Raw genomic sequence first — 27,420 nt, 5'->3', positions numbered from 1 at the left:
GGGATTTACAGTATGTGATTTTGGGGTTAAAATGTCTCCTGCACGTTTGATCACTTTGTGTACTAGGGAATGGCCTACTTTGGTTGCCGCATGGCTGCCACGTGGCAGTTTAGATCCAAATCTGGTACAGCGTGTACACGTGGCTATATCAGGTAGGCCTGAACTTTACGGACAGTTTCCATACATTGATTGTTGGAGGCAGGCCGTAAACGACTCGCCAAGATGGATCCGAATATGCCACGAGGAGCAATGTCGCCTCATGGTGGCCAGGACTCGTTTGTCCACTAGGGCCATGGTTACGCCCATTTTGGACACGCCCCCTGAGTCCGAGATCCCTATGCCTCCCCCTTATTTCTCCTCAAGGGGAAGTGATACAGGAAGTTCTACACCCCTTTCCCCGTGGTCCCCATCCGCTTCCTCCTCTTGCTCAGAATCCATCCCCCTCATTACTAAACCTCCCCTTACGGTACCAACCCCCGTTAAAACCACATATCCTGATTTGGCGCCATTTCAAGCTTCCGGTCAGGCTTCCTCTAGCCCGGCTCGGAATATTCTATTCACCGACCTTCCCCACAATAAAGCTTCTACATCCCCATGCCTTACTACCCCTCGACTGGAACCCCTAACCGACGCCCCTCAACGAAGCCCTGTACTAACCCGACAACTGACCGGTACCCAAAAAACCTAAACATTATCAGATGCCACTTCGTTTGACTCCCGGGTCAGCATACCTTAATGATGTAGGTCAAATGGTGTATGCTGACTCAGTCTTCGTATATGTCCCATTCACAACTACCGATCTCTTGAATTGGAAAACCCATAATTCCTCATATACTGACAAACCACAAGCCATGACCGACCTGTTCACCTCGATAGTCCAGACGCATAATCCTACTTGGGATGATTGCCAGCAATTATTAATGACATTGTTTAACAACGAGGAGAGGACTAGGATAAACCAAGCGGCCATTAAAGCGCTGGAAGAAGAAGCCCGTACATTAAATCAAGCTAATCCAGCAGCATGGGCCGCAACTCATTATCCTAATGCTGATCCCGAATGGGATGTTAATGGCGCAGACATGGTTCATTTAAAAGCCTATAGAGACGCTATAATTGCTGGCATGAAAGCCGGAGGGAAGAAGGCTATAAATATGTCTAAGACGGCTGAGGTGATACAGAAAAGTGATGAACCGCCCAGTGTCTTTTATGACCGATTATTGGAGGCATACCGCTTGTATACCCCCTTTAATCCGGAAGCCCCTGAGAATTCCCGAATGATAAACTCTGCCTTTGTCAGCCAAGCCTACGGAGATATTAAGCGCAAGCTACAAAAGTTAGAAGGGTTCGTAGGAATGTCCATCACCGAACTCATGGAGGTAGCTAATAAGGTTTACATGAATAGGGAATCAGAGAGTAAGAAAGAGGAAGAGCGCAAGATGCGTAAAAAGGCGGATATGCTAGCGGTAGCGATCGCAGGCGTAGATAGACGGGGCCCAGATAGAGGCGATAGTAAGTGGAATAGGGAACCCCTGAGTAGGAATCAGTGCGCATACTGTAGAGAAGAAGGGCATTGGAGAAGCGAGTGTCCAAAAAGAGAGCAGTATGAGAGAGACCCACCCAGGGCAGGATATGGAAACTTTAGAGGTAGAGCGAGAGGTAGAGGAGGTCCCGGAGGGAGTAATGGTAATAGAGGAAGTGTAAGAGAAGACAGATATTATCCCGCAGCGCAAAGGTCCCGCGATAGAGAAGATAGGGACTTTGTAGGATTGGCTGACACGGTCATGGAAGACTATTGATACCGACCGGGCTCCATCCCCCTTGGCCGAGCGGAGCCTATGGTCGAAGTATCAATAGGGGGAAAAAGGAGTGCATTCATGATACTGGTGCTGAACATTCGGTGGTGACTGATCTGGTCTGGTTGCTCCTCCATCTGGAAGAACTATCACCGTAATAGGAGCAACAGGAAGAAGTGCTGCAAAACCGGTTCTTAAAAGTCGACAATGTGCATTGGGAGGCCACGTAGTAAAACATCAATTCCTTTATATGCCTGAATGTCCAGTCCAATTGCTGGGACGTGATTTGCTATCCAAACTACAAGCGCAGATAACGTTCCTACCAAATGGAACAACATCTTTAAAGTTTAATGGACCTTCAGGTATTATGACATTATCTGTACCAAAGGAAGAAGAGTGGCGACTTTATACAGCGTTGACTAGCCAAAACCCTAAGAGTGATGAATCCTTATTCAACATACCAGGAGTTTGGGCAGAGAACAGCCCACCAGGACTGGCCCGCAATATTCCAACCATTCGAATTGAACTAAAACTTGGGGTTTATCCAGTGAGCCTACGGCAATATCATATCCCGCAGAAGGCTAAGAAGAATATTCAATCTTATCTGGATAAGTTCATACGGTATGGTATCCTAAAATTCTGTACTTCCCCCTGGAACACCCCATTGCTGCCTGTTCAAAAGCCTGGTACAGATGAGTATCGTCCTGTGCAGGACTTGAGAGCAGTCAATGATGCGGTTGTAAGTATACACCCAGTTGTGCCCAATCCGTATAATCTGCTTGCTTTAATTCCGGGCGGGGCTACCTATTTTACAGTCTTAGACCTCAAAGATGCCTTCTTTTGCCTCCGGATTGCTGCAGAAAGCCAATGTATCTTCGCTTTCCAATGGGAAAATGCTGTAACGGGCTCGAAACGCCAGATGACTTGGACAAGACTGCCCCAAGGGTTTAAAAATTCACCTACCCTAATTGGTTCAGCTTTAAGTCAAGACTTACTGGATTTCAAGTCCATCCCAGGAGAGTGTGTATTATTACAATATGTAGATGACTTGTTGATAGCCGCAGTCACAAGAGAAATATGTCAGCAAGCAACACACGATCTACTACACATTCTCTGGAAGGCAGGATACAAGGTGTCTAGGAAGAAGGCTCAGTTGTGTCTGCCAACTGTCAAATATCTGGGATTCCATATCTCTGAAGGTCAAAGAATAATGGGGCCAGAGAGAAAAGAAGCTGTGTGCCAAATACCAATACCCAAGAATAGAAGACAAGTGCGAGAATTTTTGGGGGCAGCAGGCTTCTGTAGGATATGGATTCCCAGTTATGCGATACTGGCGAAACCTCTGTATGCAGCTATCAAGGGTACAGAACACGACCCCTTCTTATGGACCCCAGAACAGCAAAAGGCATTTGAAGATGTGAAGAAGGCTTTGATGAGTGCCCCAGCATTAGGTCTACCTGATCACACACGACCATTCTACTTGTATGTACACGAGCAAAGAAGAATGGCTGTGGGAGTATTGACACAGTACTTGGGATCATGGCAAAGACCTGTTGCCTATATGTCTAAGCAGCTGGATGCAGTGGCCAGTGGTCTTCCACCTTGTCTGAGAGCCGTAGCCGCAGCCGCCCTGCTGGTAGCTGAAGCCAACAAACTCACTCTGGGTCAAGAACTTTATGTAGGAGTCCCACACGCAGTACAGACATTGTTGGATTACAAAGGCAATCATTGGTTCAGTAACAGCCGTATGACCAAGTATCAAGCAATGTTGTGTGAAAACCCAAGAGTGCATTTAGAGACTGTCAATGCCTTAAATCCAGCTACCCTTTTGCCACAACCTACTGAAAGTCAACACGATTGTTTGGAGGTGATGGATGAAGTATTTTCAAGTAGACCAGATCTTCGTGATTTTCCCATCCAGAACCCCGATGTCCAATATTATACAGACGGCAGTAGTTATGTGAAAGAAGGGATTCGCTATGCAGGATATGCAGTAACAACGATAGACAAGGTGATAGAAGCTCGGCCACTGTCAAAAGGAACATCAGCACAGAAGGCAGAATTGATAGCACTAACACGAGCGTTACAATTGGCTGAAGGTTTAAGAGTGAACATCTACACGGACTCCAAGTATGCGTTTTTAACCACTCATGCCCACGGAGCTTTGTATAAAGAAAGAGGACTATTGAATTCAGAGGGCAAAGAAATCAAGTACGCAGCTGAAATACTACAACTATTGGAAGCAGTATGGGAACCGAAAGAAGTTGGTATTATACATTGTCGAGCGCATCTGAGAGGCGATGGTGATGTAACCAAAGGAAATCGGATGGCAGATAATGCAGCTAAGCGTGCCGCTGAATCAGGAAGACAGGAATATGTGGAACATATATCTGCTCTTATACCGACTCCACTGTCTAAATGGACTCCAGTTCATACAGCTCAGGAAGAGGATGTCAGGGTACCTGTGGTCTCTACCTCCGAAAGAGGTAGAGACTTAGCTGTTCCTCCATCCAGACGGCCTGATGGCTCCCTTCCCCGCGGTCTATCCGGTCATGCTAGGCCGTCCGCGAGGGAGTGACTGCCTTTTACAGCATCTAGGCAGGAAGTAGTCATCAGGACACTCCCCCGGATCGACCTGTCAGTCAATTGCTGCAGGACCAATCAAGACGCCTTGGAGGCGTGGTTACTGCTCTGAACAGGGTATTTAACAGAACTTCTTTCATTAGCTCATTGCCCTGTCGTGGTTCTAGTTTGTTCTAGTCACTCAGTGCTTGTGTATTCTATTATCCCTTTTGGTTTTGACCCGGCTTGTTTACCTTACTCTGCTTATCTCTGTTACCCTTGATTCGGCTTGTCTCTCGCTTACCTGTCTTCTGTTACCCTCGACCTCGGCTTGTCTTTGACCATTCTATACTGTACTACTTACGTTAGTCCGGCCATTCTAAGGTCCGGTATACGTATCTGGCTACTGTTTGTACTCTGCGTGTTGGATCCCTGTCCCGATCCTGACATTACGACAGGGCCAATGGATCCTGCAAGTACAAACAGTAAGCTGGCTGCTCCTGCTCCTAGGTTTGAAGCCATGGATCACAGAATGGATCAGATGGCGCTTGCGCTACAGGCTCTATTAGCTTGTGCCAATAATCCACCAGAGGAGATACGTAATACCCCTGTTTCTCCTGTCGGTTCAGGTCTAGAGGTAGCCACAGTGGATGCTTCTTCTCACATTACCCCCCCAGTACGCTATGGTGGGGCTCCTGAGAAGTGTCGTGGTTTTTTAAACCAAATTAGTATCCACTTTGAATTGCAACCTCGCTCTTATCCTACAGATAGGGCAAAAGTAGGATTTATTATCACCCTACTCATTGAGAAAGCTCTGAGATGGGCCAACCCACTATGGGAGAACGATAACCCATTAGTTTATAACTATAACGCATTTGTAGCTGCTTTTAGAAGAACATTTGACCCTCCAGGTAGAAAGGTTAATGCAGCCAGATTACTGTTGCGCCTGAGACAGGAGAACCGAACACTGGTGGATTATGCACTAGAGTTCAGGTCTCTGGCGGCAGAAATCAAGTGGAATGAGCAGGCGTATATGGATGTATTTTTGAATGGCCTATCTGATGTAATCCTTGATGAGGTTGCTACCAGAGAACTCCCTGAGAATTTAGAGGATTTAATTTCGTTCATCTCTCGTATAGATGAACGTCTAAGAGAGAGACAGAACACTCGAGAGAGGAACCAGAGACCTTCTTTTAGGTTAGCTCCCGCTTTTCCAAGTCCTGACTCCACGATATCTTTGTTTACTGAACCTATGCAGATAGGGTATACCCGCCTCTCTGAGGAGGAAAGACAACACAGGAGAAGAGAGGGTTTGTGTATGTACTGTGGGGCCAAGGGTCATTTACTCTCGAACCGTTCTAACCGCCCGGGAAACGCTCGCACCCAAGTCTCTCTAGAGGACAGGCCTTGGGTGTTTCTATTTTGTCCTCTACTCCGAATTATAAAGATCACAGGCTTCTGCTACCAGTTTCCTTAACTTGGGGGAAGGAAGTAGGAAGGGCTATGGCATTGATAGATTCCGGTGCTGCTGAGAATTTTATCGACCAAGCCTTTGCTAGTAAGAACAATTTCCCATCCCAGCTAACGGAGACACCTTTGGCCGTTGAGGCCATAGATGGTAGACCACTACTAGACCCTGTTATCTTTCGTGAGACCATACCCATTGAGTTAAATGTTGGTATCCTACACGTGGAGAAGTTATCTCTTATGCTCATTTCGTCTCCTTCCGTTCCCATAGTTCTGGGGTACCCATGGTTGAAAAAACATAACCCTATTATCGATTGGGAGTTAGGAGAGATACTCTCGTGGGGCCAGGGCTGCCAGGATCGGTGTTTGTGCAAGGTTTCCCCATTAGCTAATATTAACATACCGGAGAATCCTACTCAGTCCACAGAAATACAAATACCAGACCTTTACCTAGACTTAAGGGCAGTATTTGACAAGAAGAATGCCGATTCTTTGCCTCCACACAGGTCATTTGACTGTAAGATTAAGCTTCTACCCGGCACTATGCCTCCGAGGGGCCATGTATATCCTTTGTCTGTTCAGGAAAACTCGGTTCTAGAGGAGTATATTCGGGAGAATTTAGAAAAGGGATTCATCAGGAGGTCTTCTTCTCCGGCCGGGGCTGGGTTCTTTTTCATTAAGAAGAAGGATGGCACGCTGAGACCATGTATCGATTACCGAGGCTTGAATAAAATAACTGTCAGAAATGCCTATCCTATCCCACTGATTACCGAGTTATTTGATCGTCTTAAGGGCTCCAGAATCTTCACCAAGTTAGATCTCAGAGGGGCTTACAATTTGGTGAGAATCCAGCAAGGTCACGAGTGGATGACGGCATTCAATACCCGGTATGGCCATTACGAATACACTGTTATGCCATTTGGACTCTGCAATGCACCTGCAGTATTTCAAGATTTGATTAATGAGGTACTTAGGGAGTTTCAGCATGATTGTGTTATTGTTTACCTGGACGACATACTAATACACTCTAAGGAGATTGAGACTCACCATAGACAGGTCAGAAAGGTATTACACAAGCTGCTGCAACATGGCCTATATTGCAAATTGGAGAAGTGCAGTTTTGATCAGTCTCAGGTAGACTTTCTTGGATACGTGATTTCTGGGGAGGGGTTTAAAATGGATCCTGTAAAACTCCAATCTATTTTAGACTGGCCCTTGCCCAAAGGACTCAAAGCTATCCAAAGGTTTATTGGTTTTTCCAACTACTATAGGCGCTTCATTAAAGGATACTCCTCTATCATTGCGCCTATTACCAATATGACCAAACAAGGGGCTGATACTAAGTTCTGGTCTAAGGAAGCTCTTGGTGCTTTCAAGACTCTCAAGGAACTTTTTGCCTCGGCTCCCATTCTAGTCCATCCTGATACGACTCTGCCTTTCTTGCTTGAGGTCGATGCCTCTGAGACAGCAGTTGGGGCTGTTCTGTCTCAAAGGTTAGGGGTGGATAAACCGTTACACCCTTGTGGTTTCTTCTCTAAGAAATTTTCTGGGCCTGAGAGCAGATATGACATCGGGGAAAGGGAACTGTTAGCAGTCATTAAAGCCTTAAAGGAGTGGAGACATTTGTTGGAGGGGACCCTACACCCTATTACGATTTTGACAGACCACAAAAACTTGTCCTATATTGGGGAGGCTAAGCGCTTATCCTCTAGACAAGCTCGTTGGTCCTTATTCCTGACTCACTTCAATTATGTACTGACTTACAGACCTGGTTCTAAAAACTCTAAAGCCGAGGCATTATCTCGCCAATATGAACCTTCTACTGTACCTGAACCAGTTCTTTCTTCTATAGTTCCGAAATGCAATATCATTGCTAATACGAATCTCAGGATTCATTCTCCATTACTGGCCGAGATCATTAAGTTGCAACATCTAGCACCTAAACAGACTCCTGCGGGCCGTCATTTCGTTCCTCCTGCTCTTCAACTGGAACTTTTACAGTGTTTACATAATAGCAAGATGGCGGGACATCCTGGTATTCGCAAAACTTACGCGTTGATCTCTAAGGACTTCTGGTGGCCTGCTTTACGGAGGGATATTGAGGAGTTCATCGCTGCATGTGAAGTTTGTACTAAAACCAAACAACCCCATACGCTTCCATGTGGATTCCTGCACCCCTTGGAGGTTCCAGAAAAACCATGGTCCTGTTTGGCCATGGACTTTATTGTCGATCTACCTATCTCTAAAAGACAGACTGTTATCCTCACCGTGGTTGACAGGTTTACTAAGATGGCACACTTCATTCCCCTGCCTAAACTCCCGTCTTCTCCCGAATTAGCAGTGATATTCGCTATGGAGATTTTTCGCCTACATGGGATACCCTCTCAAATTGTATCGGACAGAGGCTCCCAATTTGTTTCCCGCTTTTGGAGGTCCTTCTGCTCTTAACTTGGTATTAAATTAAACTTTTCTTCTGCCTATCATCCTCAGTCTAACGGAGCTGCTGAACGTACCAACCAGAAAATTGAACAATATTTACGATGCTTTGTTTCTGAACACCAGGATGATTGGGTCGGTTTGATTCCTTGGGCGGAGTTTGCACACAACAATCTCGTTTGCGATTCTACTCATTCAAGCCCCTTCTTCATGAATTATGGTTTTCATCCGTCTATTCTTCCTTCGGATTCTCCTTCCCAGGGGGTGCCGTCGGTTGATGTTCATGTTGCCAATTTGAGGAAGTTGTGGGATCAAACTCGACAAATCCTTGTGCACAACTCTATGTTGGTTAAGAAACACGCTGATAAACGTAGAAGGGCGGCTCCGGTCTTTGTTCCAGGTGATAGGGTATGGCTGAGCACGAGGAACATCCGTTTAAAAGTGCCATCCATGAAGTTCGCTCCTCGTTATATTGGACCCTACAGGGTGCTGACCCGTATCAATCCAGTTGCGTATCGTTTAGCTCTTCCTAATACCTTACGCATCCTGAACTTGTTTCACGTTTCATTGCTGAAACCACTCATATGTAACAGATTTTCCTCCACAATAGCCCCTCCTCGCCCCGTTCAGGTGGAGGGTCAGGAGGAGTATGAGGTTAACTCTATTATTGATTCTCGAATCTCCCGGGGGAGAGTACAATATCTGGTTGATTGGAAGGGATATGGTCCTGAGGAGAGGAGTTGGGTACCTCAGGAGGATGTTCATGCTCCCCGTCTCCGCAGGGCGTATCACTCTCGCTTACCATCTCGTCCCGAGGGGGGGTACTGTCAGGGTACCTGTGGTCTCTACCGAAAGAGGTAGAGACTTAGCTGTTCCTCCATCCAGACGGCCTGATGGCTCCCTTCCCGGCGGTCTATCCGGTCATGCTAGGCCGGCCGCGAGGGAGTGACTGCCTTTTACAGCATCTAGGCAGGAAGTAGTCATCAGGACACTCCCCCGGATCGACCTGTCAGTCAATTGCTGCAGGACCAATCAAGACGCCTTGGAGGCGTGGTTACTGCTCTGAACAGGGTATTTAACAGAGCTTCTTTCATTAGCTCATTGCCCTGTCGTGGTTCTAGTTTGTTCTAGTCACTCAGTGCTTGTGTTTGTGTATTCTATTATCCCTTTTGGTTTTGACCCGGCTTGTTTACCTTACTCTGCTTATCTCTGTTACCCTTGATTCGGCTTGTCTCTCGCTTACCTGTCTTCTGTTACCCTCGACCTCGGCTTGTCTTTGACCATTCTATACTGTACTACTTACGTTAGTCCGGCCATTCTAAGGTCCGGTATACGTATCTGGCTACTGTTTGTACTCTGTGTGTTGGATCCCTGTCCCGATCCTGACAGAGGAGTGGTTAAAGACTGAACCTGGAAAGTACCTGGAGAACAAATGGTATCAGTTAGAAGATGGGAGAATAGTTATTCCAGCATCACTAGCGGTAGAAATTGTCCAAAACTATCACAACGGGACACATTCTGGAAGAGATAGTACAGAAGAATCTCTCAGAAAACATTTCTACATACCAAGATTGTCCAACTTAACTCAAGCCATTGTACGAAGATGTGTAACATGTGCTAAAAATAATGCAAGGCAAGGACCAGTAAAGCCACCAGGAGTTCAGTATATGGGGGGACTCCCTATGTCCGATCTACAAATTGACTATACAGTTATGCCTAAATCTGGTGGACATCGCTACCTACTAGTAGTTGTGTGCACCTATTCAGGCTGGGTAGAAGCATGTCCTACTCGTACAGAGAAAGCAGGAGAAGTTGTGAGATTCCTGCTACGAGAAATAATACCCCGATATGGACTACCCTGCTCTATAGGATCGGACAATGGTCCAGCCTTTGTTCATCAGTGCCTACAACAACTGACTCATATGCTTGGTATTAAGTGGAGACTTCATACAGCATATAGACCTCAGAGTTCTGGTAAAGTAGAAAGAATGAATAGAACTATTAAGAATCAGTTGGCAAAGATGTGTCAGGAAACCCAACTGAAGTGGAACGTTTTTTTGCCTATAGCTCTGTTGCGTATTCGAAGTACACCTACCAGAAGGATGGGTCTCTCTCCTTTTGAAATCATGTATGGGCGTCCACCTCCCGTACTTGGTAACTTAAGGGGGGATTTGAGTCAGTTGGGAGAAGGAATTACCCGGCAGCAGGTTGTAGAGTTGGGTAAAACTATGGAGGAGGTACAGAAATGGGTACAAGATAGATTACCTGTGAATATTTATCCCCCTGTTCATAGTTACCATCCAGGAGACCAAGTGTGGATTAAAGAGTGGAATAATATACCGTTAGGGCCTAAGTGGAGGGGTCCTTATGTTGTTCTTTTGTCTACCCCTACAGCGATAAAAGTGGCCGAAGTGACTCCGTGGATTCATCACTCCAGGGTTAAACGAGCAGCAGTAGATTATTGGCAAGCTACAACAGATCCAGAGAATCCCTGCAAGATCCGGTTAAAGCGCACGACTCAGTCGGAGTGACGAGGAAACCTTGTGGATTACAAATTTTATTGTTTCAGAGATTGGTAAGTGAGTGTTTAGACGGCCATAATAACGCCTGTCCGCTCACCAACGTGTTATTAAAAGTCAGGAAAGTCTCGAAGGGACCCCTGTGAAGACGAGCAGAACTCCATTCCCTGCAGCCCTTACATCCTGGAAGCTGAGGTGCCATCGCACGGACGAAGATTGAGGATGCAGCCGACGAAAGATGTGCTAATGATAATGTTTATTTATATGTCTTTTTATATTCAGGAAGGTAGAGGTACCGACACTCCTAGCTGTGAGGTTTGCATTAAGACTACAAGAACAGGTAATCATATTTCCCAGACCCTAATTTGGCATTCGCAATATGAGTGTAAAGGTGATGTGTCTAGGTGTAGATACTTAAATATAGAGTATAGTGTATGCCATTTAGGAGTAGGAGAACCTAAGTGCTTCAATCCGGAGTATCAACCTCGTACAATTTGGTTGACCCTCAGGAATGGAGATCCTCAGGGGACCCTAATAAATAAAACAGTGTTAGAATCCGTACATTCTTCGGGTGTTCTGCTATTTGATGCATGTAAAGCGATATCAAGTGGTAGAAAGCCGTGGAATGTATGTGGGGATCTTAGATGGGAGAGAACGTATGGGTCTAATGATAAATATATTTGTCCCAGTAGTAAAAATAAGTATGCCCAAATAGGGAATATCATTTTTGCCCATGATGCCCAAATAGGGAATATCATTTTTGCCCATATTGGTCTTGTGTGGGGTGGGCAACTTGGGGACAGACAGCAGACAAGGATATGATTGTTACTAAGTTGCCTACCAATCCATACTGTAAGTCTATGGAATGCAATCCAGTCCATATTCTTATAAATAATCCTGACCAATTCTTAGATAGATATGGTAACTTATTTGGGTTTCAAATATATGGGACGGGTTTAGACCCTGGTACAATATTGTTTATAGGGATAGAGACCGATACTGTAACCTCCCAAACTCATCAGGTATTCCATTCCTTTTATGAAGAGATGAGTGTAGATAATAAGATTCCCCATAACGCTAAAAACCTGTTCATAGATTTAGCTGAGAGTATTGCTGGTAGTCTTAATGTAACCAACTGCTATGTGTGTGGAGGTACTAACATGGGAGACCAATGGCCTTGGGAAGCAAAGGAGGTAATGTCCGGTTCTGAGGCAGTTGAACAATTAATATCTTCACAAGCCGATTATCAGATGAGTGTTAGAGGTAAATCTGAGTGGAGATTGAAAACCTCCATCATAGGTTATGTTTGCATAGCAAGGAAAGGAATGATGTTTAATACTTCTGTAGGAGAATTAACTTGTCTAGGGCAAAAAGCGTATGATGATGATACAAAGAATACAACTTGGTGGTCGGCTTCAAATGTCTCAGAACCATCTAACCCGTTTGCAAGATATGCCAATTTAAAGGACGTGTGGTTTGATCTATCTATCACATCTAGTTGGAAAGCCCCAGCAAATTTGTGCTGGATCTGTGGTAAGAAGGCCTATTCGGAGTTGCCACAGGACTGGGAAGGGGCATGTGTGTTGGGTATGCTCATGGGTATGTCAGTCTGAATGTATGTATGTATGTCTGTATGCCATTATGAATGTATGTCTGTGTATGTCTGTATGCCATTATGAATGTGTGTATGGATGTCAGTGTCTGTATGTCTGTCAGTATGTCTGCATGTATGAATGTATGTATGTCGGTGTCTGTATGTATGTGTCTTTATGTCCTCGTGCATGTGTGTCTGTATGTATGTTAGTATGTGTCTGTCTGTCACTATGTATGCCTGTGTGTATGTCCCAGTATGTGTGTGTCAGTATGTATGCCTGTATGCCTGTTTCAGTATGTGTGTCTGTTAGTATGTATTTGTGTCCTTTTGTATCAGTGTGTGTGTTTGTGTCTGTGTGTGTATTCCTGTGGGCGGTATTTTGAGGCGGATTCGGGGGGGAGGGGGGCAACGGGGCAATTGTCCCCCCAGTCCCCCCCCCCCCCGAGAAAACCGACGGTCTCCCTCTCCCCTGCCAGCACATGCAGGTGCTAGCCCTGCAATGTGCCTGCGGACCGGAGGGGAGATCACACTGCCCCCCATACACACACACTGCCCCCCCATACACACACTGCCCCCATACACACACACTGCCTCCCATACACACACACTGCCCCCCATACACACACACTGCTCCCCATACACACACACTGCCCCCATACACACATACACTGCCCACATACACTGCTCCCCAGACACACATACACTGCCCCCCCATACACACACACTGCCCCATACATACACTGCAACTGTCACACACACATACTGACACACACACACACACTGCACCCCTGACATACACTGCCGCCCTCACTCACACACTGCAACCTTCACACACTGTCCCCCTCACACACACACACACACACTGCATCCCTCACACATTGCACCACTCACACACACCACTGCTCCTATGCCCTATGACAGCCCCATTTCCCAGCAGACCTCAGGTAAGTTGTCAAACTGTTCTTAAACGGTTTGACTACTTACTCTGGGAGGGGGTCCCGGCACTATTGGCACCATAACCACTACACTGAGCTGTAGTGGTTATTGTGTCTGGATTATTTAGTTAAATAATCTACAAGTGCCCCTCCCGAGATCAGGCTCTGGATCCGCCACTGACCCAGTGGGCATATTTGGAGGCGGGCCCCAGGGGGCCCAGACCCTGAGCTGAGTTAGGGGCCCCAAAATTTCTGGTGGCGGCCCTGTGAGGGCCATTCTGATGATTTTTCTCAGGTGCAACTGGGGAGACTGTGACCTCTGGGAAGTTTGACAGGCCATACTAGTCTCCAATATAGCATGCCAAGGAGCTTTTTTTACCTCAGCCCTGGGAACGGAGTCGTCTTCGCTTCCCCAGTTTTTTTTACACAAGCTCCCTTAGTGCCTCTGGTGGCTAGCCCTGCTCTCCTGGGTATGGGCACCCCCCCCCTCCTTCTGCCCTGCCTCGCCCAGGGCCCGTAAGGCTATGGCGGAGGCTTATCTCCTCGTCTCCCACTCCTTGATGCAGGTCCTGCCTGTTATGACGGACTCGCTGAGGCAGTCAAAGATGGCGCGCTCCCACCGCGCAAATGAGCCCCTGGTCGGGCATAAAAGACCAGACTATGAATACGGGCTAGTCCCCGTGATAAGAGGTCGGCCGCCGACCGGAGTGAGGAGACGGATTCTGAGGTTATGGTAGGATGGTTCCCCCACCATGGCGACCCTTACTGGGGCTACTGCCCCTGTTCAGGTACTCCCGCTCGGGTGGGTGTTAGGGGTCCAACCCCTTTTGGGTCCTCGCGGTAATCCCCAGTTCTTAAACGAATCAGGTTGGTAACCGCACTAGATCTGACTTCTCCCTGGAGAATTTCAGTTTTACTTATGGACACGCTGTTGCCCCCACCCCTTTCCTTGTACAAGGTGTATGTACTACTTGATTCCGCTACGGCGGGGACTCTGAACGGCCAGGTGCATCAGCTATTGGCACTAGTGCCATTATTTCTATGGCCGTAATGGCCGAACGCCAGAAGGCGATTCTTTTGAAGGTTGGCCCCAATTGGTGAATATGGCCATCTCCGAACCGGTCACTCAGCTGAAGGGCTGCTGTTTGGGAGCAGAATTTTGTTAAGGAACTGGGGTCCTAGTGGGAGACATTCACAGCTATTGATAAACCCCAGGAAAATTGGAATGGATTTTTTCTCCAAAGTTTGGTGAGGCCGGGCGTGACAGGAGCCGCACGTCTGGCTGTGATTTCATGGACTCGTTCCGAACATGTCAAGGCTCCTTCTCCTCCCTTTACGGGATTTCCATGAACCCTAGCCTCCACACTCCTCCACATCAAGGGGGAAAACATTAAATCCCTACCACCCTTGTGGAAACACGTCGGGCGGATGCCCTTCTGATGGATACCCATTGTTCCCCTCATCCTCGAGGATGGGTGGTGGGCAGGTTTGGCCCAGATTTTTATTACGGATGGGCTGCCTTGACTATAGGCTCATGGTCTCTCAGAGCGGTGCGGGGCTACCGTCTAGAGTTTTTTCTATCCTAACCTGTTCAGCATTTTTGTCCCCATAGCACTTGCCTGTCAGGGGGACAGGAATTGTTGCTCTCCACGGAGACCTGCGATCTGCTCGCGTTAGGGGCGATCCAAGAGTTGCCGTGCGATTACCGAGCTTCAGGTCAGCCTAATATTGGTACCTTAGCAGGGAGGAGGGTTTCACCCCGTGCTTCTTCCCTGACCTCTCTATGTTTTTCCCTTGGTACCAACACTTCCATATGATGGGTATCCACTGCCTCCAGGATCATCTCCGGGCGTCAGATTGGTTGGCCAATCTGGAACTGAAGGACCATCGCGTCACGGTTCCTATAAACAAGGAATCCAAGGATTTTTTTCTCTGTTTCTTTGCCTGGAGAAGGAAACGTTCAAAGTTTTCAATGGCTACTGTTCGGTCTCTCATCGGTTTCTGGGGGTCCCACCAAGGGGTACTAGGGGTATCCGTCTGAATATCTACCTAGACTACATCTTGGTCATGTCCCTGTCAGGGTACCACTTCCGGTTGCATGTCAACTAGCCGATTACGGTGCTTCAGATTTGGGGTTTTTGTTTTTTCTAAGCACTTGGGAAGTCAGTTTCTGTATCCCTCACAGGCGGTGAAGTTTCTTGGGTTTCACAGTGTAATTATATCAGGCAGTGCCTGTTCCTCTCTAGCTCCAGGATGAAAGCCATGACGAAAGTAGTGATATGGACTCTTAGAGCAGTGGGCCTGCCGATCAGGCGTTTAGTGAGGGTACCCGACCTGCCTATGACTTCCATCCAGGCTACATCTCTAGGAACACCTTACTTTCGACCCCTTCAAGTCAGAAGGACTCCTCTCTCTGTCCAGGTCACTCTTATGTGGCAAGGCGGAAGTTGGACGATGGCTCCAGAAAGAGATTGATCCGATGTCTTGGCTCATTGGGAGGCCTGGATCAGCAGGACCCTCCTCGAGCCGTGAACCTTTTCTTCCAGAGACAAGTGGTCCGAGTTTGGGAAGATGTTGCACATCGACTGCATGTAAGTCTTGGCGGGAGCCTTTTGCTTTTCGCCATGTTGCCACGGTCACGCGAACAGCTGCGTTATCCTCTGGGTGGACTATATGTCAGTGATGAGTTCCATCAACCATCCAGGGGGCATGAAGTCGCGCACGTGGCTAATCGTGGCATAGGACCTCTGGCAATTTTGTCTTCACAACGTCCCGGTGACAGCAGAACACATTCCAGGCCTGGACACTTCTTGGGCCGATTGGAATTCATGATTGTTCAAGAGATTCTGGAGACTGACGCTTACATGCTTCAGCGTTTTTCCAGGTTTGGAATGGTTGTGGAAGCTGTTCGAGGTGGATCTGTTGGCATCTTGCCTTAACACCTAGTTGCCAAAGTTTTACGGCTGGAGGATGGTACCTATCGACTGCAGCGATTGACTCATTCATTCAGGATTGTATGCCTTCCCTCCGTTCGATTTGGTTGCTCGCAGGCTCTTGCAATTGGCCCAGCACTAGGTTGCGTTGGTGTTGATTGCTACTCTGCGGAGGGCGCGCCCATGGTTCCCTCGATTACTGAGAATGGCGATAGTTTGCCCAGGTTTGATCCCAAGCGTTCAGAGCCCTTCTAGACCGAATGGGAACACTCTTAGTGGACCAAGGCCTTCTACACCGGATGACGTGACTCCTTTCGGGGTGCTTGGATTATCTTGGATGTTCCGCAATCAACTCCCCATCTCCTCTGTATCACATGGACGCCGGGTAATCGATCGGCCTTCGGTCATCATGACAAGTGTGGTCCGGTGGATGCGTGAGACCAACACTGGTTTCCGTATCTAACCCTCGACATTGGATTTTGGGAATTTCGGTCGACATCCTTCATAGGTCATCTATGTAGAGGATTCACCTTGCTAGGCCACCTGGAGCTGGAATTTTTACACTACGTTCAGGACGTTTTTGACACTATGGCCGGTGGAGTGTCTGAAGACTTACCTGGAGGTTACGCAGCCACTACGTTCTCCGGACCGTGCAGTTTGTTCTTTTCCTTCCACGCTCCCCACCTACCGGTGTCCACTCCTACATTGGCGTGATGGGTTTTATGACTGCCTTGTTGGCCGGTATCGACATGTCGTTTGTTACATCCCACTTGGTACATGGAGGTATGATGTCCAAGGCCTCAAAGGGCAGTTGTCGTTTGGAGGATACCTTACGGGCTGTTGTCTGGTGGCAAGAATCCAGTTTAGTGATTTTCTACTTCAGGCCGATTGATCACATGGCATCTCATATGGTGGTTCAGCTTTGAACTTGCATAATAGGAGCCTCCATGTCTTTAATAAAATTCCCAGATTTTACTATTAACATGACGTAAAGTCATGTTTTTATTAAAGACACGGAGGCGAGTATTATTCCCACCCACCCTCCCGGTGTTGGGTTTTGGGATGAGATGCTGTTGGACTTTCAGGTATGCTGCAATCCAGTCTGTTTATTATATATATATATATATATATATATATATATATATATATATATATATATATTGTGTATATTTACTGATGAGGTTTCAAGTTTCTATGGTTTGGTACTAATGGTAATTTTCTATATTCTAGGTTTGAGTTCCTAGACTGCTCCTGACGAATTTTGTTTGTTGAGTTTCAGTTTGGAGTTTGGATTTTACCATATTTCTCTCTCTTTTGTAGCTTGAAGTTCAGTTTGTTGCTGTTTCCTGTTCTTACCGGTGTGTGATGACGTTCATGTTTTCTGGGCTTCGGTTCGCAAGAAAGAGGGGGATTGTGGGAGACACAGGCCTTTTATAGTCACTTCCTCTGTTATGTGATTGGTTGCCTGTGTGCCTATACAGTTTTTTTCTTTCATTTTGATAATATTTATATTCCTCTATCTTTGCTGCTGAGAGTAATAAAGAAAGAGATAATCATAATACTCGCCTCCGTGTCTTTAATAAAATCATGACTTTACGTCATGTTAATAGTAAAATCTGGGAATTTTTTCCTGTTTCCTCCTAGCTTAATTCACTTATGAATATGTAAAATAATATTAAATTCATATGAAAAATATATATACAATAAAATATCCAAACATACTCCTTTTTTAACAATTGCAAAGCAGAAAATCCTCTTTATAGCTAAGTATATAAGACTTTTAGTGCCTACATGTTAGCAGTATTGTTTTGCTTTTAGCAGATGGCAGGTTGTGACCATAGTAGTAATAATATAATAATAATAATTTGCAATTTTTATAGCGCTTTTCTCCCTGCGAGACTCAAAGCACTTTACAAATATACAATCCTAAAGACACAAAAGTTAGGAGTACTGAAATGGTTAATTCCTCTATAATAAACAGACTTCAGATTTAAATAATTATAAAATAATCAACCTGCAATAATCATTCTCTAAAACAACAATGAACGTCAGCAGTGTTTGTATTAACGTAATTACCATTCGTTAAATTACCGTTTTGCTCTTTCTTCGATGAGTCTCTTGTGAATTCCTAATTGTCTCCCAGTTCCACTGTTTAGCACCTTGATAATCAACAAACTTAACACCTGCTAGTTGTTCAATTTATTGTCTTAATGACTCCCACAGGTCAGCGTTACAGGAAAATAGCTTCATTAAGGCCACTGGGTAATTCAATGAACTCCCTAAAGCTTCTTTAACATTTTTAATGATGATAATTTGACTTTTCATAAGGTTGTCGTCTGACTCACCGTTTGCAAATGAAGAGAAAGTGTTAATTTATTAGAGAAAGTTAGGAACTGGACAGAGTTAGAGATTTGTGGTCACAGAACATGTTTCAAACGTCCATTCAATATTTCTCCAAAACAGTTAATTATTTTTGCACTGTAATGACATTATTCATCAACAAATGAAAAAGAAAATTAATTCACTCAATCATCCATTCCTTGTTATAATCTCAATGTTTTACACAAATTACTCCAGCTATGACGTTGTAGTTTCCTTCTCTAAAATCTGAGATAAATGGTTAAATGCTACAATAAACGCCACATTAGAAAACACAGTTTACTTTTAATGACTTGCTCTGTGAGAGCCCAAGTCACATAGCTTGCAGGCCCGGGCACAGGACCAGGCATTTACCACAAACCAGTCTGTTTACAAAACTGTAAATGTAACATGGATAGCAGAAGCGGTACGGCTGGTATCAATACCTATAGCAGTTCCAATCATCAAGTCTGTTGGGGCTGAATTACATATCCCTTAAAGGGACACTGTAGGCACCCAGACCACTTCTGCCCATTGGCCACTACCCTTAACCTTGCAAGTTACATTGCAGGGTTAACTCCACCTCTAGTGGCTGTCTACTAGACAGCCACTAGAGGGCACTTCCTGGTTTCTAGCACAGGTTTTCTGTGCTAGAGCGTCGCTGGACGTCCCCACGCTGTGTGAGGACCTCCAGCATCGCTCAATTCCCCATAGGAAAGCATCAGTAAAATTACCTCCAAAACTGCCTTAACTTGCAGAAACAGAGGGAATAATTGATAGATTATGGGAAAAGTAAGACTGTTTGCATAAAAAGTAGAAACGTCTTCAAAATTGGTAATCATTAAACATTGAGGCACACATAGAAGGGTTCTGTCATCAGAGATAAATTGATATTGTATAAATACTATCGCTTGCTATTTCACAAAATCATATACAATAATCAATGTAGGAAATGGTAGAATCCCACTTAAATATGTGTTTATGAACTAGTTTACTCCTATTCCAAATACTTTAATTCTTTGTATGAAGAAATCTCTTCTCATGCCAATGCAATAACACGCATCAGTACTCATACTTGCAATAATCATTGGAATAAGCAGTGTACTGGGTTCACATTGCAGAATAATATCCAGGAGGATTGCATTGTACACATTTTTCCCCGGGGCATCTTGTTGAGCAAACATCTTGATGAACGAGTTCTTTACCATATGGCAAGTCATTATTTAGAGGTTGATTACCATTTAACCGGTGCTAGCCTAATTGACTTAATGAACCAAAATATTGTCATAAGTTTTATCTACTTTGCTTTTAATGAATGCCACTGGGTGAGAACTAACTTGTGTCGCTTTAGCTTTGTAGATCAAATGCTCACTTAATATTAAAGGCGATCCCCTGTGTAAACAATTAATTGTCAGCTTGCAGACCGGCATTAGGTTTGTAGAAAGACAGCAAAACAACAGTTTGCTGTTTAAACTTGCAAACCCCACTCTGAGGTCATTTTTTTTTTTTAAATGTTGTTGACATCTGCTCTTTTATGTATTTCTTGGGTCAGATTTTATAAATACATAAATAGATGGTAAAATACCTGGGCAATGTATTTAGCTAAAACTTTACTGCTATTGCTATAGCAGTCATTAATGTGTCTATGCCATAACAATCTCACCTATATCTATGTACAAAGCAGAGTTATATTTATTTTTATTTTGCAATGTCGCACTAGATCCTGCCATTGCATGTTGATGTTGAATTAAAAAAATCTATATTTCCCATCGAGTTGTCCAAGTGTTCATAGAACACAAAGTACACTCTGCCTCCTCATTCCTGCTCACACCTTTACTCGATGGACGTGTACTGTTTGCACATGTGGATACACAACATTGTGTCCTGGTCTACTTCTGACCTGGACAGGACACAGTGCTGAGTACACTCACAGTACAGCTTCTGTGAAGGGGTTTACAGTGTGAGCAGGAAAGGATGAGGATTTTATAGGAAAGTTCAATGTCGCTTTAATCTGACCCAAGAAATACCTAAAACAGCAGATGTCGACAACATTTAAAAAAATGACCTCCGGGTGGAGTTTGCGAGTTCAAAAGTGAAAAGAAATATAGAAGTCAATCAGTCAACATGCACGTGGTTACTAATGCCATTTTGTAAACAGACAGCTATAATTTGTGGATGTGGTAAAAGAAAAGTACTGTTAATAGTGAAGCCTCCAGCAATAGCCATTATACACAGATCTGTCCATACTGGGTATAGACTGCATCCAGTCCTGCAAAATGGACTGGGACGTCAGATCTATGTCACAGCCTGTCCCAGAGATCAGACAAGAGGGTATGTCTGGACTGCCTCATACCAAAACATTCAATGATCAGAATGACTGTGAGCACAGCTCCCACCAACAATGCCTACAGTGTAGAGCATGGGTTCCCAACCCAGTCCTCAAGTATCCCCTACCAGTCCCGGATTTAGGGATTCCCCTGTTGTGTCTAAAGTGTTTATTTTTTTTATTTATTTTTTTATAAAACTCCTTAGATACAACTGGGTGATCCCTAAATCCTGGACTGTTAGGGGGGTTACTTGAGGACTGGGTTGGGAACCACTGGCGTAGAAGAGCACCCCAAGACGATGGCACGGTGTCAAACAATCTGAGGCCTGGGATAACTCCACTAGTGATAAGTCCAGCATGTCTCGGTGTCTCGCTGCTAACCAAATCACAATTTGAAGAATATTTAGACTGTCACTGAGTTTGTAAGTGATGAGAATTCTGTCAGCAAATGGTTAAATCATAATCCCAACTGAACAAAATCCCCTGTCCCTCTGCATTATCCTAATGTCTATTTAAATTATGAACTCAGAATCAGTTGTGTGTATAACATATCTGCAAGCCAATAATCCTGGCTTTAATGTGTATTTAAAGTATCATATATGTGCTGAGGAATTAGTCTGTGTAAATAGGATAGGTGACTTTGTTGTGAATTATAATTTCATCCAAATCATCCACCACCATCCACACTTCCAGCCCACCCCCAAAAGTGAAAGTGACCCATTTTGGCCATTTTCTCTGTTGGGAGGAGTGCATTAATGCCATCATAAGAATTGAAGTGTTCCATTGGAAATGATAGAAGTTGCAATACCCTTAGATATTCACTAGATGGCGATGCTGTTTTCTGCAACTGATTAAAATATTGGAGTTTCATTCTGTTTGTCAAAATGGTCTTAGTAACTGTCAGTATGAGACAGGGTAATTCTGCAATAAACACATTGCTGTATCTGCAGAATGTAAATGGTTTGAGCTGGGGGGGGGGGGGGGGGCGAGGGGGGGCAGGGGGTGTCCTGAAGTGTTATGGATGCCTATAGAGTCCCTTTAAATAATCTTCCCAGGCTGGTTTCTCTTTCATGTCCATATGCGTCTCTCTAGGCATTGGTCACAAATGATACTTGCCTAGGGGTGTGCTGTGATACGCTGGCTTCTGCTTAGATATTTGGGTTTAAAGATGGACCGGTTTGATTTAGCTAATAATAACCCAATATTTCCAATGCTGTCATGTACATCCATGAGTGGTGGGCAGTGGCGTACACACAACCCATGGGGCCCCGGTGCGAAAACTGATCCGTGCCCCCCCCGCGCGCTCTTACGCTGCGACCCGTGTGACAGCGGTATGTACGCCAGTGCATGCATAAACACATACACTTAAAGGACCACTACAGACACCCAGATCAAATCAGCTCAATGAAGTGGTCTGGGTGTCAGGTCTCTCTAGTTTTAACCCTGCAGCTGTAAACATAGCAGTTTCAGAGAAACTGCTATGTTTCACTGAGGGTTAATCCAGCCTCTAGTGGCTGTCTCATTGACAGCCGCTAGAGGATTTTCTGCGATTCTCACTGTGAAAATCACAGTGAGAAGACGCTGAACGTCCATAGGAAAGCATTGAGTAATGCTTTCCTATGGGTGGTTTGAATGCGCGCGTGGCTCTTGCCACGCATGTGCATTCGGAGCCGAGAGGCGGATCGGGGCGGAGAGATCCCCAGCGCCAAGGGAGTCCGGCGCTGGAGAAAGGTAAGTGCTTAAGACACACACACACTCTCATGAACAGACGCACACATTTACTGACAGACACACACTCAGTGACAGACATACATACACACTCACTGACAGACACGCAATCACTAACAGACGCACACACTAACACACACACTCTAACACACTAACACACACACTCTAACACAAAAACACACACTAACACACACAATCTAACACTAACACACACACTCTAACACACACACACACACACACACACTTACACACACACTCTAACACTAACACACATACTCTAACACTAACACACACACACAGACACACACACATGTTTTGTTTTTTTAATTTAATCCCCCCAGCCTCCTTACCTGTGGGAGAGCTGAGGGGATCCCTGGGGTCCAGTGGTGTTGCTGGTCCTGCGGGCGCGCGAGGGAGCACTCTCCCTGGCTGAGTGCTTCCTCTTCAGCTCCCTCGTGCACCGCGTACTGATACCGGAACCGGAAGATGACGTCATCTTCCGGTTCCGGTATCAGTGCTGTGCGAGAGGGAGTTGAAGAGGAAGCACTCAGAGGAGAGTGCTCCCTCGCGCGCCCGCCAGCCGGGTGACAGCAGGGCCAGCCCGGGGGGCCCGAAGGTGGCCGGCTCCTGGGCCCCCCAGGAGAAGAGGCTGGCCCAGAGACATACATACCTGGGTCGCAGGGCGGCCGGGCCCCCTGGTGGGCCGGGCCCGGTCGCAGCCGCGACCCTGGTATGTACGCCACTGGTGGTGGGTGTTTGGGCACTTTTAATCAGTTCCCTCTTTTAGGGATGGGACAATTAATTCTTTAAGTTTAACTGAAAACTTGAAAAATATAGAGGGTATACAAAACTGCCTCTCTCCCCCGATCCATAGTGTTTGATAAAAATGGGGGGAGGAAAAAGTGGACAGATTCTGTAACTAATTGTTTGAAGGAAAGGGAGGCCATAGAGCCATGTTCAGGCCTCTAAGTAGAAGTAATCATGTTTTGTATTTTAGTTACATATTAATAAGATATGTGGCCAATCCATCTGCACAAAGATAATTCATAGATTAAGGGATACTCTAAGCACCAGAACCACTACAACCTAATATAGTGTTTCTGGTGTAAAAAGCCTGTCCTTGCAATCTCGGCAATGCAAACACTGTCTTTTCTGTTTAAATTGCATTCGAAGCCACCTCTTCTGGTTGTCGTGTGTCCTGTAAACTTTGATTGACATTCGGCATCTTCACGCTCTGTATTGAGACGCCAAATGCTACTCATAGAGAAACATTGAGCCAGGGTGAGGAGATGCTAATTGGTGCAGTGCAGCAATCATCTGAATGGCGAAGGAAACAGTTTACATTGTTGCTGGATGTCAACTATTTAATGGTTATTTTATTAAGATTGGAACTGTAAATTCAAACTGGATCATCTGGCTCTTAAAATCAGCATTCACTGTGTCTATTCGGTGAAGTTCGTCGAATGATGTCTGAATTTTTCTTCTGGTTTATTTTTCCAGTACACTGCTACATCAGGGAAGATACCAGTCGTGAGGATGAGTCAATAGAGGCATCTCACAACTGAAAACTTTTGCAGCCCAGTAAATTAGTTGCTAACTATTATGTTATTAAAAATGACCTTTCCATAAATGACCCTGCACAAATCTTTGTGTTTTCTCTTTTTAACAAACTACTCCTGCCTTCCAGGTGTGTAACCTATCTTCCTTTAACAGTGTAATATAAGATTTTGATCATATATGTATTGCAAGTGTAACAAACCACTGGGGTCATGTTCAGTCCTGGAACTCAGGTGCAGTAACAGCTCTCCCTTACAAGCACGATCCACAGAGATCTTGTAACCCTATGGAACAAGCGCAGCTTAGTGGAAAGGGGCTTGACAGAGCTAGGAGGCAGGCATAGGGGGAAGGCCCCTTTTGGGAGTGGAGTTAGTGTTAAGGGGTTGGCCCAGTATAAATAGGCAGCCATTTTAGAAGTAAGCACTTTTAATCTGCTTACCTGGCCTAAGTTGTGTGAAATTTTAGCCTGCAGTTTGGGCCTGGTGGGTTTTCTGCTTTCTTTTGCGGCAGGTTCAAGGCCCAGAAGATGGATCCATTGGAGCAGCTCCTGGCTGAAGTGAGAGCGGCGGCACAGGAACGTGGAGCAGCATGGGTGCAGGAGAGCCTGGGACCGGCCCTGGTGGGGATCGGGAATGGTGGCGGTATCGGCCGCCCGGCACAGATGAGGAGACCGCCGCAGAGGCTTACACCGGGCAGGGATGTCAGGGCCGCCGGCGGAAGCAGTGAGGAGATGGCGGATCGGAGCCGCTAGGCTGGAGGCCCAGGCATGGGATGTAGCGATGGTGCTCCGCCCCCTGGTGAGGCCGGGGGCGCGGGAGCATGCCGGGGAAAGCCGGGCAGAGCACAGGTTCTGCTGCGACCGGCAGGGGGCGCCCAGGACTGCTGGTGACGGGGCCGTCTGCTGAGAGAGCGGCCCCTAGCGGTGGGAGACAGCATAGTGAGCCTGCTATTGCCAGGAGGACCAGAAGCAGTCTCGCTGGAGAAGCAGCCCACAAGCAGGCAAGTGACCCCGGGGGGTGTGGGGCAGCTGGTCCCCCTGGGGGGGTTGATGCAGTTCATGGGGATCCCGGGGCATTCAGGGACCGTCACAAGGCCCGGGGAATTACTCTGTCTGGGGTAACTGCAGTGGGCCCCTTCTCCACTAGGGGTGTCAATGGGACTGGGCTGGGGCCTTTTGGGAGTCGCACACGGGTGGCCTAGGGGGGGCGGTCGGGAGGACGGCCTTAGGAGTCCTGCAGGTTCAGCACGGCATGGACGTCGCTTGACGGTGTCGTGGCCTGGTGGTGCAGGAGTCACCCCATGGCATCGTCTGGGTCCCCTCCGGGCATCTCAGGAAGAGCAGAGGCACAGTCGGCCATGCAGGAGTAGGCGCGCAGCACAGGGTGAGGAGGCACTGCCCTCTGGGTCCCTTGGTTACAGTCGGCAGGCATGCGGCAGGCCACGCTTCAGATGTTCAGGGTGACTACGAAGGGTTCCTGGCAAGGCGGGTGGGCCAGGCTGGTCGCACTTTGGGGAGCAAGAAGGAACGGCGTGGTAGACACCAGTCTCGAAGGAAGGCGGGCTTGTCCAGGGAGGTGCGGCCCTCCAGCAAATCCAGGAAAGAGAGGGGGAGCCCGGCGAGCTCTGAGGTAGACAGCCCTGAGTCAGGTATCTGCAGCAGCCAGGTTGGCCAGGATAGGAGGCGGGATGCCTCGCAACCCGGCAGGTGATCCCAGGGTCACAGCAGGGGGCTATCTGGTGAACGATGCACCCTGCCTAGGAATGTCTCTTCTCATTGCAGGTAACGGAGCTGATCTTCTTTGCGGCGATCAAGGCATCGGGTGGATTCCCCAGTTGGGTTTGTGTATGCACGGGTGGTCAGCCCTGGCCCTGTCGAATCCTGTAACGCAGCCCAGGGGCCTACGCTGGCTACGGACTTGGTTGGTGAGTTGGATACTACACAGCACTCACAAAATTTTATTGAATCACTGCAATGTTTGATTGACTCCTGGGGCAAGTTTGTGACTGCAGGGAGAGATGTTGCTGAAGTGTGGTCTACGGGTTTCGGGTGTGGGGAGCTCCGGCGGGCATTCAGAGTCGGGTGCTGGGGTAGTGGCGGCAGCGAGGGTTGAGGCAGCGGCTGAGGCGACGGCGGTTGTATCAGAGTTGGGTATTGAGAGGGCGGAACTGTCCGGCGGCATTCCTGATGCGGGCCTGTTGGGGGTGCATTGTAAGCTGGAGGTGAAAGAGACGATATGGAAAGGTGAGTTCTGCTAAATCTTTTCACTATTGCCGCTGGAGGACTGCTTGGACCTCAAGGAGGAGGACAAGAAGGATGCAAAGGAGGAGGAGGAGGAGAAACATAAGTGGTATCTGAAGATACCCAAGTCCTTGTGGAACTGGCTGCGTGCTTTCTGCATCTTAGCCAGTGTTATTGGTTAGAAGTCGCTGGACCTGTGTTCCTCATTATTCTGCTACCTGGATGGGGTGTGGGAGGCCTAAGGCACGTACGGCGGACTGACGTGGTGGAAATACGATGAGCAATTCCAGCAGCGACTTGCGGTGAACCCTGTGATGCGAAGGGACCAGATGGACCTGCCGTTATGGATATAGCTTATGATGGCGCAGAAGTAGACACCCTTTCAGTCTGCGTTCGGAACAGGAAGTGCAAGTGGGGCACTGGGTGCAGGATTAAGCATGAGTGCTCAGGCTGCGGAGGTGCCCATAGCCTTGCGGGCGAAGCTCGACATGATGCTATCGTGGCTAAGCCAATACGGTAACAAGGCAGATGCGGCTTCGGGGAGGGGATTTATATCCCTTTTCAAGAAAGGGGGGCGTCGGGTAGTGTATGTAACTTGAAGTCGTTTTTTGAATTCTCAGAGGTGGTGCGGGAGAAGCTGGATAAGGAAGTGCAGCTGGGATGGCTCAGGATAGCAGGCCAGTTTGCCTCCCTCCCTTTGCCCAATTTGCGAGTGTCCCCACTGGGGGGTCGTCCCTAAGAAGGCAGCGGGGAAGTTCAGTTTGATTCACCACCTCTCCTATAATTGCTGATGTCTTTCCTCCTTGGTGTTGTGTTAACACACACCTGAAAGCTCCAAATGGCTAAAACATCAGCATTTATAGAGGTGGACCATGTCTGTGAATGACGATATCGATGCAATCTGTACTCAGTCTCCTACTCATCATTCGACCAGGCGGTCGAGCTGGTTAGGGAGTCGGGGCCCTCATGGCAA

General features: G+C 46.8%; 1 protein-coding gene across 1 annotated transcript; it reads left to right on the top strand.

The window, feature by feature from the left end:
* Positions 1–848: 848 nt before the first annotated feature.
* Positions 849–16,245, top strand: LOC134585587 (uncharacterized; the record flags this gene model as incomplete). The annotated part of the gene is made up of 4 exons (XM_063441028.1): positions 849–1,589; positions 2,041–4,035; positions 14,919–15,022; positions 15,702–16,245. Coding segments are annotated over 4 exons (3,384 nt in total), but the record flags the coding sequence as incomplete, so codon positions are not given.
* Positions 16,246–27,420: the final 11,175 nt, after the last annotated feature.

The sequence above is a fragment of the Pelobates fuscus genome, chromosome 1, assembly GCF_036172605.1.
Source record: "Pelobates fuscus isolate aPelFus1 chromosome 1, aPelFus1.pri, whole genome shotgun sequence".
NCBI lineage: Eukaryota > Metazoa > Chordata > Amphibia > Anura > Pelobatidae > Pelobates > Pelobates fuscus.
Note: the sequence above shows the minus strand (reverse complement) of the source record. Positions and strands in the feature narration are given on the sequence as shown.